General features: G+C 34.6%; 1 protein-coding gene across 1 annotated transcript in view; it reads left to right on the top strand.

Moving 5' to 3' along the window:
- Nucleotides 1-948: 948 nt before the first annotated feature.
- The window catches only part of LOC134218485 (tyrosine 3-monooxygenase), a 73,831-nt gene continuing 60,655 nt past the window's right edge, over nucleotides 949-14,124 (top strand). Inside the window, exon 1 of the mRNA XM_062697546.1 lies at nucleotides 949-1,303. Coding sequence (XP_062553530.1) covers nucleotides 1,205-1,303 — 99 coding nt within the window. The 5' untranslated portion in view covers nucleotides 949-1,204. The remainder of the gene's footprint in view (nucleotides 1,304-14,124) is intronic.

The following is a 14,124-nucleotide window of genomic DNA, read 5'->3' as shown; positions in this document are numbered from 1 at the left end:
AATGCATAAAATCTCTTTTACAGAATTACTTGTTTACAATTCTAAAAATCAATCATCCAAAGAATCTCACTCAACAGCATAAATAAAAAAAATGATTTCGTATGAAGATTTATAAGGGTCTGCTCAAATATTACGTAACGCAATAGGGGGTGGGGGCTGTTTGGTTTTGTTACGCAAAATATAGGGGGTGGGGGTCAATCGAAACATTGTTACGCGTAACAAATTGTTTGCATAGAGAAAATATTTTATTTTTTTTAAATATATTTATTATCCCCAAAAAGCATGAAATATACAATAAATATTTATTTATATCACCGCCCTTCAAATTCTACCAAAATTAAGATATTTTTCTAAAAAATAGCATTTGTTACACGTTACGCATAGGGGTGGAGTGGTTCTGAAAATTGTTACGGATTGTTACGAGGGGGTGGGGGTTCTTAAAAACAACGTTTTTTGCGTTACGTAATATTTGAACGGGACCTAATGTCAATACTTCATGTGAAAAAATAAAAACAACGGAAACATTATGCAAGAATTGAATAAAATTATGAAGAAAGTAAATGTGATAAATTATCACAAATATAAATTTATGAAACAGTGAGTACGATAATTGCCTTTTATGTGGTTTGCTATTATATGTTTGAAAGTTAATACAATTTTACTGCAAAAGCGAATTAACCAAATAAATATAAAAGCGATACATTAATTACTGGAGCTTGACAAAGCATTGTTCGTTTTATTGCACAAATTGCAAGCTACCTGGGATAAATTTGATTTTTTTTTTATCATCACAGCCCTGCTTTAGTCCGACACCTGAGAACCGCATGGAAAGCTGAGCCTCAATCAGCGGACTATTGTTCCATCGCTCACAATAGTCGACAGCCGGGAACTCATCCAAAATCTGCAGTACCAGATTAGTCCCCAAACTTTCTTGTTTCGAGAAAACCTCTGCTGTAGTAAGTTTTTCGCGATCCTTCGTTGAGTGTTGACGTAGTTTTCCTGGTAGGGCTGTCCCGCTGTGCGTGTGTAGCTTCCAGCTGGTGTGTTTGTGTGACTTCTTTTAAGCCTTCGTCCAAACCGCGTGTGATCGTTGACCGATTACCCCCTGAATATCAAACACATTTTTATCTCTACCAACTGCCACTTTCTGTGTGTGTAACTTTCGTTTCGTGAAGTGAACAAAATCACCCCCAATTTTAACACCATGCATAGCAAATTGATGAAGGCACTCGATCTGGCTATCGAGCTGCGTAACTCGCCACAGAAAGCGATGAAGTGTCTGCTGGAGGAACTGTGCCTCGTGGTAAGTGAATTGCATGCTTTTCTATTCTATTTGATTGGTTCGTTATCTAAATTTCATAAATTCAGACAATTGATTTCGAAAAATTACATTCGGTTAGATTTAACATTAATTATGTTAAATCTAACCGAATGTAATTTTTCAAAATCAGTTGTCTGAATTTGTTATCTTAAATTGTGATTTTTATTCAGATTGTATAGAAGAATTGTAGAATAACTGATGTGCTTTACTGGCTGAATTATTTGTATTGCTGTAAATTGTTCCCATGTTTTTGTGTGATTTGGCTATTGAAAGATATTGTTTTACTCTGATATCAGTTCTACAAAAGCTAATTTCAATGTGACCCGTTTTTTCATTGTTGTATTTCAACAAAGAATAATAAAAGGCGACTTTATTCGGACTTTTTTTGCAATGGTGGATAGAAGCTTGGAACAAATTCATATCAGATTTACATATTTTTGCATTTTTTTCAAGGGAGTTATAATCTTGTTTAGTAGAGGCAAACTCGAGTGGTATCCTTCCAATATCGAACAAAGAATTTCTGAATTCTAATATGCTAAAATTTTGAATGTACATTATACCATTTTGTTGCCAAGTTTCAGACACTTCAATGTATAAAGCTCTGCCTATAATAGAACCAAATCTGCTAAGACCGCCATTTCTTCTACTATAGTTGGTAAAGATAGTGAAATCTAGAGATGCGATGAAGTCAGCCATTGCAATTTGATAGTCGTTCTAACTATAAAATGGAATATAGTTCAGATTGAAACAAATGATACTCAGGATTACGGTCAATACCCGTTTTCAATTCCATCAATTTACAATACAATCTCAGTTTCTTTTTTATTCGCACATATCTTAAGATGGCAAAATTGAAACAAAAATGTCTAAATATGTAATAATAAGGAACGGCATTCCAATTCGTATTTTATGATCGAATAGAAAAAAAAGTTAAAAAGTGCCAGACTTCTTATTTTATTATCATTTGAAATTGTTTAAAATGGTTTTAGCTGACCTACCTAGTTTTATTGTTAACCCAATTTAGCTTAATTGATACAATTTTATTGTTATAGCTCTGCTTTTATATTTGAAAGTTTTGGGACAAAGGAATCAATTCAATTATATTGCTAATGCAATGCAAAAGAAACGTTCTTTATCTTTATCTTTAGGTATAGAAATAAGTTCCTTTGTCAAAATGTAGCACCCAAATGGAAAAACAAATTTGAAAAGTGTTTTTTTTAAATAAATTTGTTTCAAGTTTCGCAGTTAATATAAATTGTGAAATACAGAGTTTCTCACTGAAAATGTTCGAAATATACGATTATTCATAACTGTGAACCGCCATCTTAGTCAATATCTATTGTCTTATTCCAATGCAATCGACGCTCTTTGTTCTAAGTTGACAAAAACATTTTCCATAAATGAAATAACTTTGTGGCTAAGTTTCAGAAGGGCTTAAAGAGTTATAATCTCTCTTCCAGTGATAGAAAAAAAATCACGTAGATGTTGAATCTCAATAAGAACTTATGATTGATAAAACGGCTGAATTCTTATACAAAATGGAAGCTTTTTATGTAAATCCTGCAAGGAAAACTTACAAAATGGGGAGTTCTTAATAATATTGGTATAAAAAACTATCAATTCCATCAATCTATCACGACCGACATTGTATCCATAGGAATGCCAGTTGATCGATTTTTTTCTAATTCATTTTGCTCAAAATCCGTTGAGGAAGCCATGCAAATAGATACAGCGTAGCAAAGTTTTCATACTATTTAGTGTGGAAAATCAAATTTGATTAATTTTTATTTATTTCCCATCATTATTTATATCACGTTTGTTTAAGATACGATGACTAATATACATATTCCACATCAGCTCTTCCACCAGGAAATTATTTGTCCGCGTTTCATAAAAACTATTTTTCGGAGTATGTAGAAATTTTGTTCTTCATTCCGGTCTTGACTTAACATTACCGAAGTAGCAATCGATTTGAATTTGGTGCAACCAAACTGAAGAAAACTCTTCCACCAATAAGATTACCCAAACTGCATTTATCCGGAAAACGCAGCACCAGGCCGGTCCAAACCGGCTCCGGCAGTCCGACAATCACCCAACCAAGCTAGCCAGTACTTAACGACGGTCTCGGTATTGGCGACGACGGCGGCGGCTGCGGCAGTGCACCACGTAGCCACATTGCAATGAACTTAACCTCAAAACACAGTGCCGTACATTTTGCTCGATTGATTTGCGTCGTCGGTTTGCGGCGATCGCCGATATGCAGCTTGGCGGAAAATCTACTCAACTCCCCGAACCAACCATCAGCCGCATGCCACCGACGACACCACAGTGAGCAGATAGCGCGCAAAACTGACCAATCGGCGTGTTCCGTCTCAGCCACGAGCTCATGTGAATGGAAAACCGCGCGGAAAACGGTTGCTTTCGGTTTCGTTCAGGTCGGTATTCCGTGACGATGAGTGCGGTTTTCGTCTGCCGTATTTCTATCTCGGTACTGCTGATTGAACACTTCAGCGCACTTTGTTCTAATCAAAACTAACTCCTGACAGGAATGAAAAAAAGGAAGATTTGCTCAAGGTTATGGATTTTTCTAGAATTTTGATTGGAATTGAAATAAACCACATTTGAAATAATTTTATTACAATTTGATTCTTATTCGGTTGGAGTCAGGACTCTTTTTCGATTGGTTTTTGCTTCTTCTCGAGACAGATGTCCGAACCTGCCTTGTTGCTCAAGCTACCCAAGAAAAGCAAGAATTGCCTTGGATAAGTGACTGTTTTTATTGTCCAATAATGGGTTATGTTTGAAGAAGAGCAAACCAATAACGTTACGCAACGGTGGTTATACGATTGATGGTTCTTAGGCCGCGGCGCGTCCATCAGTCTCGCCCAGGGCTTATTGCAAAATTGCCACCCGGTGCTGCGGCTGGTGATGGCGATTGTGATGGTAATCGTAATCATAATGAATATTGATGACCAAGAGGCGTTTTAATAAGTGCAGGGGAAGTGATGCTGATCCGCGGTTGGCACCCTTCTCTAAGGACTGGGTCAGTGCCAATTTATTGGTCTTCTGGGCTTGGAACTAATTGGAACCCGATCAAGTGAGCTTCTGCTGGACTGGATCGGATTTATTCCGCTAATGGAAGTTGTTTGAGCGATTTTTTGATGGGTGATAGCAATCTTGATGTAACATGATTTTCTGATGGATTCAAACGCAGATTTCGTGTAAAGAAGTGAGCGGTTTTCTTAGGAACAACACAAGTTCTTTCGCAGGACCATGAAGGCCGTTCATCATGGTTTCATCGTTTCCATTACAGAAAAATAAGTTTTTCGTCACAATTACTTCAAAATGCTTCCTCAGAATAATTATTTTTATTGTACCAAGACTTCCTGACAGATCTTGTGATATATCAGTCTTCATGACATTTTAAACATTATCAATAGAGCATCATTCGAAGCACATGTAGTACAACCCATTTGAAGGTATTCCTTAATACTGATTGCTCCGACTTTTCTCATAATTTCGAACCTATCTTGCGTCTTAATATATGTTTTTGAAACATTTGATTAATAAAATAGAAATATATATTCATGATTATATAATGATGCTCTGGACAGTTTTTTACTTTTAGGTAAAATAAAACTTTCGTTGCAGTCCTCATGCTTTCTCAAAACGTTATTAATAGACAACTATTCAACAGTGGTCTTGATTCCATGCCATGATATTCCAGGAATTTGTCCTCTCGGGGATCTGTTCACTATTTTAGTGGTCGGAAAAATAAAAAAAAATCAATTAACTTGAGTCTCTAATTAATTTTCAAAGGATTTCCTGGGACAAATCCCGAAAGAATTTCTGAAGAAATCTACGGAGGAATCTCGGAGGCTTTTCGAAGCGAACTATTTAATAAATATCAGATTGATCAGATGGATCTCTTGGCGCATTTTTTTAGATTATTTGTGGGAAAAAATCTAGAGCAATTTTCAAATGAATTTTTGAAGGCAGTTTTAACCTTTCCGTTCCCAACGTCTGTTTTTAAGAGCTTTCAAAAGTCTAAACTGCTGTAAAAATCGCATTTCTTGACCTTGACTCTTTCGCAACGAGTTGCATTCCATCCGGATGGATCCCAATTTTTGATTTATACTAGCTTCGAGGCTATCCACAGTACGGTTCCAGAATTATTCCAGATTCCGTTGGGGACAGTTGTCCCCGGAATAAGTGGCCATTTAAAATTTTAAGTCAAACAGGTCGTGCGACACCTCAAACTTCATGATTTCACAAAGCAATGATGCGAATGCTATTTTTGGGGTTCCTGGCCCACTCGGACTCAATCTGGCCACATCGGTCACAATCCGGGGACCTACGGAATGGCCATTTTCTAAATTGATTCAAAATAGGTCGTGCGACACCTCAAACTTCATGATTTTTCAAGCAATGATGGGAATGATATTTCAAGGGTTCCTGGTCCACTTGAATCCATTCCGGCCACAATCCGGAGGACCTACAGAATGGCCATTTTCTAAATTGATTCAAAATAGGTCGTGCGACACCTCAAACTTCATGATTTTACAAAGCAATGATGGGAATGAGCCTGAATGGATTTTTGAAAATGTTTACTGTTGAAAACGCTAAAAAAGTTTTCGAAGATATTTCTAAAAGATTTCTCAAAATAATCCTTGAAGAAATCCATAACGGAATATCTGAAAATATTTTAAAAGGAATTTGCGGAGGAATTCTCAAAGGATTTCATGAAAAAATTCTTAATAGAATTTAAAAAAAAAATGCATACTGCTAGGGGAACTGTTGGACACTTCATCCCATTGCTCCCATTTTTATCCCATCAAAAACAAATCAATGAAAAGGAATTCGATTTGTTTCATATTTTTGTGATTTTTTTTTCAACTGTGAGCATGAATGTTAGCAAAAAGATGCAACGAGAGTGGTGCTGTATTTCTTTGTGAGATGGAAAACGGAACAGTTCCCCTATTTCTGAAATAATTCCTAGATTTCTCCAGGAGTTCCTTCGGATTTTTTCCAGTAATTGGTTTTCAATTTCCTTCAGAAATTCCTTTGGAGATTCGTTTAGGAATTCCCTCAGAAATTGTCTCAAAATATTCAACGAAACTCCTTTCGGAAATTCTTTCAGATATTCCTTGAAATTTCCCTCAGGAGTTAGTTCGAAATTCCCTCCACGCATTCCTTCTGAAATTTATTCAGGAAAACCTTGGGAAAATCGTTAAGGTAATATTCCAAAAATTCCTTCCGAAATTCTTCTAAGAACTCTTTAGGAATTCCTTGCAAATTTCTAGTACGAAATTTCTTTAAAAATTTCTGAACAAGTTCCAGAAAGAATATCCGAAGAAACTCCTGAAGGATTTTTCAAAGTAACTCCTAAAGTAACTTACGACAGTTTTAGTTTTCTCCGTCAAGATTTCGTTCAGAAACTCGTTCAGAAAATGTATATTTTGAAAAACATTCACAATTTTTGCCTTCCTCGTACAACAAAGTTGTACCGAAAGGCTATATGATCACTCCAAAAACGAAGACCCATAGTGTTATATACCAATCGACTCAGCTCGACGAATGGAGGTGATGTCTGTATGTGCGTATGTATGTGTACAAATTTTGAATACACACTTTTTAGAACTTAGCATTGTTCGAATTGCTTGCAAAAGATTCCATTCGACGGGGAATCTTGTCTCATTGTTTGCTATTGAAAATCGGCCAGATTGAACTATGGGATCAAAAGCTGTGGCCAAAATACTATTTTGTATGCCCAAAACACGCTAAAAAATACTCATATATATATTTTTTAGTAGTTTCTGCGCGAGAAAGGCACCAACACCGCTAGGTGGATTAATCAGGGTTGTCTTTTTAGTATGTAAGGAAAATGTTTTCGGAGTTTCCTCGAAAATAGTTTCCTTAGCAAGTTCCGAGACAATTTTTCCTTAATGAAATTCCTTAAATTTTTTTTCAAATTTTTAAATTTTTAAGTTTTTAAATTTTTAAATTTTTAAATTTTTAAATTTTTAAATTTTTTAAGTTTTTAAAATTTTAAGTTTTTGAATTTTTAAATTTTTAAATTTTTAAATTTTTAAATTTTTAAATTTTTGAATTTTTAAATTTTTAAATTTTCAAATTTTTAAATTTTTAAATTTTTAAATTTTTAAATTTTTAAATTTTTAAATTTTTAAATTTTCAAATTTTTAAATTTTTAAATTTTTAAATTTTCAAATTCTCAAATTTTTAATTTCTTAAATTTTTAAATTCTTAAATTTTTAAATTTTTAAATTTTTAAATTTTAAATTTTGAAATTTTCAAAATTTTAAATTTTTAAATTTTAATTTTTAAAATTTTTAAATTTTATTTTTTTTTAAATTTATAAATTTATAAATTTTTAAATTTTTAAATTTTTAAATTTTTAAATTTTTAAATTTTTAAATTTTTAAATTTTTAAATTTTTAAATTTTTAAATTTTTAAATTTTTAAATTTTCAAATTTTTAAATTTTTAAATTTTTAAATATTTAAATTTTTAAATATTTAAATTTTTAAATTTTTAAATTTTTAAATTTTTAAATTTTTAAATTTTTAAATTTTTAAATTTTTAAATTCTTAAATTTTTAAATCTTTAAATTTTTAAATTTTGAAATCTTTAAATTTTTAAATTTTTAAAATTTTAAATTTTTAAATTTTGAAATCTTTAAATTTCTAAATTTTAAAATTCTTAAATTTTTAAATTAAATTTTAAATTTTGTAATTTTAAAAAATTTTAAATTTCAAAATTTTTTAAATTTTAAGTTTTTAAATTTTTAAATTTTTAAATCTTTAAATTTTTAAATTTTTTAAATTTTTCAATTTTTAAATTAAATTTTAAACTTTTAAATTTTTAAATTTAAAAAAATTAAAATTTAAAATTTTTAAATTTTCAAATTTTTAATGTAAATTTGAAATTTTTAAATTTTTGAATTTTTAAATTTTTAAATTTTTAAATTTTTAAATTTTTAAATCTTTAAATTTTTAAATTTTTTAAATTTTTCAATTTTTAAATTAAATTTTAAACTTTTAAATTTTTAAATTAAAAAAAAATTAAAATTTAAAATTTTTAAATTTTCAAATTTTTAATGTAAATTTTAAATTTTTAAATTTTTGAATTTTTAAATTTTTAAATTTTTAAATTTTTAAATTTTTAAATCTTTAAATCTTTAAATTTTTAAATTTTTGAATTCGATAATTGTAATACCGATTTGTGCTAATTTTGTTTCATCAGTTGGAAAAATGCTATGCTGCCCGAAGAATGTGTCTACTGATAAAGGCGTGATTTGTAGAAAGCTATTTCAAGTCTACGTTTTTTTGTTTTCATTTAATATTTAGGAATAAAATTATATTTTTGCATTCAAGTATAAGGTGAGGATTGCAGATTATTAGAACATCAAGAATTAAATCTTTTCGCAGTATGAGCATAATATTTTTATGCAATGCAATTAGCCGTCCAGGAATTATGAGAAACAGTTTTTTCACACATTCACACCATTAGACCAAAAACCCCCGTTCCCCACAAACTTCACGTAGGAAACTGTCAACGCCAGACGGAACTCTCTGGTTCTCCCCGTTTTCAAACTTCACACTCCCGCGTGCAGCTGTACTGGGCTCGTCCGCACCTAATGCAGATAGGTACCGACAAACCACAAAGATCCACAACCGAACAGCAGCGCTGAGGCGAGTCGCACAGAAATGCGAAAATCGATATCCGGAATGGCACTTGACCTCACGTGTGTACCTCTACCGACGTATAACAATACCCGGTTTCGCTCTCTGCTCTGTCTCGGGGGGTACCGGCCGTCATAATTGATGACCATTGATACAACCGTACGGAACATCACATCAGGGTGGTAACCCTCCGATTGAGCGTTCTTTTGGTATCCCGTCTAGAAGTCTCTTTATTTCTTGAATATAAATTTTGTGGTTTGTGATTCCAAGAAATGCAGATTTACCCGATGTCGATAGCTAATCAGTGCCTGACTTAAACTGATTTGGGAATTTCGAATGCAATGATGCCATTTTAAACGTTTCCACCCTGTACATGGATGACTCCCTTCTCACTTGGTAGCTATTTGTAGGCGACCGATTTGTGGGCGACCGCACCAGCAACAGCGAGCCAGATGACTTCATCGAAAACAACAAGTAGTGGAACCATCATAGAACCATTCAACTCCAGGAGGATGATAGGCCCTCTAATTCAGTTGTGAACTTGAACGTTATTGGTCGGAGCTTGGGAAAGGACGCCAAATCAAGTGGATTTTCCACCGCAGGTATTAGACGTTTATATGACTGGAGTAGTGAGTGGTTGTGTGCAGATACATCCAGAGCAGCAATAACACTCTCAACGTCGCATTCCGAACAGATGCATCATATTTCCGCTGGCGCACGGTGATGCTGCAAATATTACCACACCAACATTTAGGCACGAAAGCTCGTTGGATTGTGTGGCGATTGAACTTGAACCCCACGCCATTCAACGGAACAACCCCGGCAGTCGGTTAATTGTGGCGAATCAGGTGAAACGATTTCCAATCAATCACGAATCCGTTCGTGAGTGTCTTATTTCCGAGTTCACCTCAGGGAACGGATCGCCCCGAAATACAATGTCAACCAGTTCCTGGGTCAGGTCGAAGACTGCTCCTACACGGGCCCACTGCCAAACAAACAGTCCTCAGTTTTGAATTGCGTGTTGGCACTGCCGAGTAAGGGTATGCGATAACACACTTTTTCCTAACGAAACGAAACGAAACGAAATTTAAAATGTTTATGTTGATTCGGATCGAAACGAAACGAAATAAAAATTTCTTTCGAGACTTCGAAACGATACGAAATCAAGGTTCATTTTATTCGAAATTTTTCGAAACGAAACGAAATTTAGATTTTTTTTTCCGCGGAATTTTTATTGAATTGGTTTTACATTATGTACGTAATTCTGATTTCACTTTTTCGAAGTCGAATAATTGTTTTGCGACCAAAAGAGTTATAATAACTGAAGAGGCAATCTGTGATAAATCGCCGCATATACCATTGGCGATAAGGCAATACCCCAGCATTTGTGCCGCTTTCAAAGGAATTCATCGTGGAGCGTGTGTTTCTGAATCTGATCAATTTTTTATCAGTTTTATATAAGTATGTATATAAAAATAAAGAAATTGTGGGATTTTTCATATACGGATTCAAATTTCGATTAAAACCTTAGTTCACTTAAGAATTATGTAATTATGCTGAAGCATATTGTCTTGTCAGCGTGATTTTACAGTATTGACTTAGTCAAAATTTGAAAAAGAATGCTTAGATTTATTTTTTTTTATTTAGAGGAATACTTAATTTTGTATCCACATCTGACAGGCGTATACGCAGATATAGAATTGATATTACTAGATCTGCCAAAATTTATTCCTTCTTATTCCTCGTCTACGTATATAGCATACATTTGCTCACTAGAAGAATCATGTGCACCTTTCTAAAATGCACAAAGATATGTATTGAATTTCACACACCACAGATATAAGACTATCATATACAATCAGCTCGAAGAATTGAGCTATTGTGTATGTGTCCTTGGCAGATGAGAACAGCTGTTATGGTCAGTATGTGTGGAAAGCAATCATAAGTAAAGAATTTTCAGAAATTTTAATGATCTTTCAACCCGTTCTGGTTTTTTTTTTTGGAAATTCCATGCGTAGATCTGGAAATGCCCACAAATCTGCAATGTTCCTTACATATTTTGCAAATAGTCGAAGAAGAGCTTAATAGCGTTTCTTAACTGTACACATCGTAGTTTCTAATCATGATTGGCCGAGAAACAGCAAATATGCATAGCTCACCAATTAAATAATATTCTTGGGATACAAAAAAGTTATGCTTATTGTATACTTGCTTCGGAGTTTCCAATTCATGAACAATACCGATGCTGGTCAATAACGGTGCTTATAGTCAATTTAGTATTAGGAGAGGAAAATTAGTGTAACACTCATTGTTTTAAGAGACCGAGGTATGCTCTGCATCTCCGTGAGCGCTACGGAAAAGGAATCGTTGGTTAGTTGAGAAGATAATTCATGTGAAACCTTTTGGTAAGCGACAAAATATTTATTGTAAACGAAGTTATTTTGAAAACAAGAAGATGAAAGCTGTGTTTCAAATCAATCCAACGCAAGATCAAATTGCTTCGTTTAATAATCTTCTACAACACGATCGATTCCGCACTAAATAATTTTGTGCTCTTCGATGCAGACATTAGTTTCATCACTTCGCGTTCTCCCACACTAGCTGGCGTGATCAGCATCAACACGATCGATTGCACACTGGTTAAACAAATTTCTGCTACGCGAGGTAGATTTTTATCACTTCGCGTTCTCCCGGACTAGCTGCCGTCCCATGACCAGCAGCAACACGATCGATTCCGCATTCATATTGTGCAAATAGTAAAAAAAATATCACATAATTTTAATCATGGAAACACTGAAGACGTTTTATAGAAGAAAACTACTTACGTATTTGTCGACTAAGAATGGGGTTAGCACAGATAACAGATATTTAAGCTAGAACAAATTTTATTGAAAATCCTGTGTAAAAATCCTGTGATATACGTTGGCCCACTACTGCCATCTACTCAACTGATTGCGGCAGTACATACGGACGCAGCTGATTAACAATTGTCGAACGCAGCCAATGGACTTGACAGCCGCATTCGGGCTGCGTTTTCAAATGCGTTAATAGAAAAATTTGTATAACCTAGTTTTGAAAACAATTTGTTTTTGTTCAGCGGCGCAGCCAATTTTTTTTTATAATATAGAGTATGGATTAGTTTAAATTTGTTTCGAAATTCCGCGGAATTCCGTTAAATTTCGTTAGAAGCTAGTTTTTTCTAGCGAATTTTTTTGTAATTTTACGAAACGAAACGAAATCGAGAAAACAGATTTCGCCATGCTTAAATTCCGCGAAATTCCGCGGAATTTCGTTTCGAACCACCTGAAACGAAATTTTTCGAAATACCGCATATGCTTACTGCCGAGAAGCTAAGCGGCAGCAGTCAGCGTCAAGATCACGCGCCAATTGGGTAGAAATGTAATCGATCGTACACGAACCCGTTGTCGGAACTGGTTAAAATTAATGCTGAGACACTTGCCTGTAATAGCTCCTTAATATGTGTTGTATGAGCAAAAGTTGTATAACATATTGATAGCAAATTGAGCAACAATAGGCTTTCCTGTGCGAAAATCATTAAACGACTCTGTGCATAAGCTGTCACAGGAAAAAACATCCCAAAAGTGCCGAATCATGCTGAAAACCATAAAAACATACTGAAGCGTACCTACCGGTTTCGATATTGAGATGACAATTATTTAAAACGCCAAAGAAGATTGTAAAGTCGATGGAAAAATTTTGGCTCCCAGCGCATTGGATGCTTCGCATCGACCGGGAACGACGACGACGGTGTAAACGAGTTAGTACTCACTCGATGATGAACGAAGTTTTGGTCAAGTCACATGTCAGAGGTATTGCATTGAGCTGAATTACACAAGATGTGCAATTCAATTAGGCACTAATAGTGGTTTCGATTGCGGTGGTTGTCCCGCTGACTGCAGTCACGAACAATGTAGAGAAAAAATATCACATTGGTTTGTAGCATCGCATCGCTGCAAAACCAATCGAGATCATTATCAAAAACAAATCCGTTCTGTTTAAGGTGACGGGCAATCAACGGCTACGTTGTCAAGTTTAATTAGGCTAAAAATTGCACTGCACAATATTTAAATAGGTTATTAAAAGTTTTTAATGTAGGGAATAACAATTTCATATGTATAGAATTTAATAAGCATGCGACTCATTTGGAGGGGATTCGTCACACTTATAATGGCAAATTGACAACACCGTTTCGTCTGAATAACAAACCCGTTGTCGACAACGCCACTATTTGAAAGTGGTGAGTGTCGAATGAGTTACCTTGATGGGTTCGTTGAACAAACGAATTATCACCAGACACATCATAAGTGATAGGATGCTGCTTAGCAAAAGATTGTTTGTACTCATGGGTGGTAAACCACGACGACACGGGTCAAGAGGTTAGTTAGTACGGAACTAGCTATCGAAACTGTCAGACTTGACGGCAGAGTACCCAACGATTGACACAATTGGTGTCGATCAATCGCTTTGCTTTCGGCCTAAATGCCCGATCACTGAGTAGCCAGACTTGTTGTGGAACTGGCTCAAAACAAGCCACCGACTGTTGAACTGCGATATCACTGGCGGAAGGTCAGTGTCAAAAGTGGTCTGCGAGTTGTCTGGACGGTTGGTGAGCCGATCTTGCATTGATGGTGAATGAGACTGTGGCCGAGGTAGGCCCGTTCCGTTCACTGACGTCGTCGTCGTCGTTGGAGACGGTGCAGCGTTTGTGGGTTTGTCCGCGTTGAGTCACGTTTTTCGGGAGTTTTGCGTAGTTGCTACAAGGAACAACATTACCACTTTAGACTTCAATTAGCAAGTGCCTTGAAATTTTAGGTTCGGTGAAGGTTGAGATTAAGCTTGCTTTTATAGAGTTCTCAAATCTCATTCATGGCAGTTGTTGAGAAAAAGAGGTTCTTCCATTCTTCAGTAACAAGTGATCAATTAAAATAATCACTATGCTGCGAATATAAACTAAATGATTAAAATAAATCAAGTTCACCAAATACCGGCTTCCACGTGCATCTGACTAAATCGATGTTATAAAACCTCAAGCTGATGTGATACAATTTTGTTATCATTTATCATGCAAATAATCTTTGCA

The sequence above is a fragment of the Armigeres subalbatus genome, chromosome 2, assembly GCF_024139115.2.
Source record: "Armigeres subalbatus isolate Guangzhou_Male chromosome 2, GZ_Asu_2, whole genome shotgun sequence".
In the NCBI taxonomy this organism is placed as follows: domain Eukaryota; kingdom Metazoa; phylum Arthropoda; class Insecta; order Diptera; family Culicidae; genus Armigeres; species Armigeres subalbatus.
The sequence above is the reverse complement of the archived record's forward strand: the minus strand, read 5'-3'. Positions and strand labels throughout refer to the sequence as shown.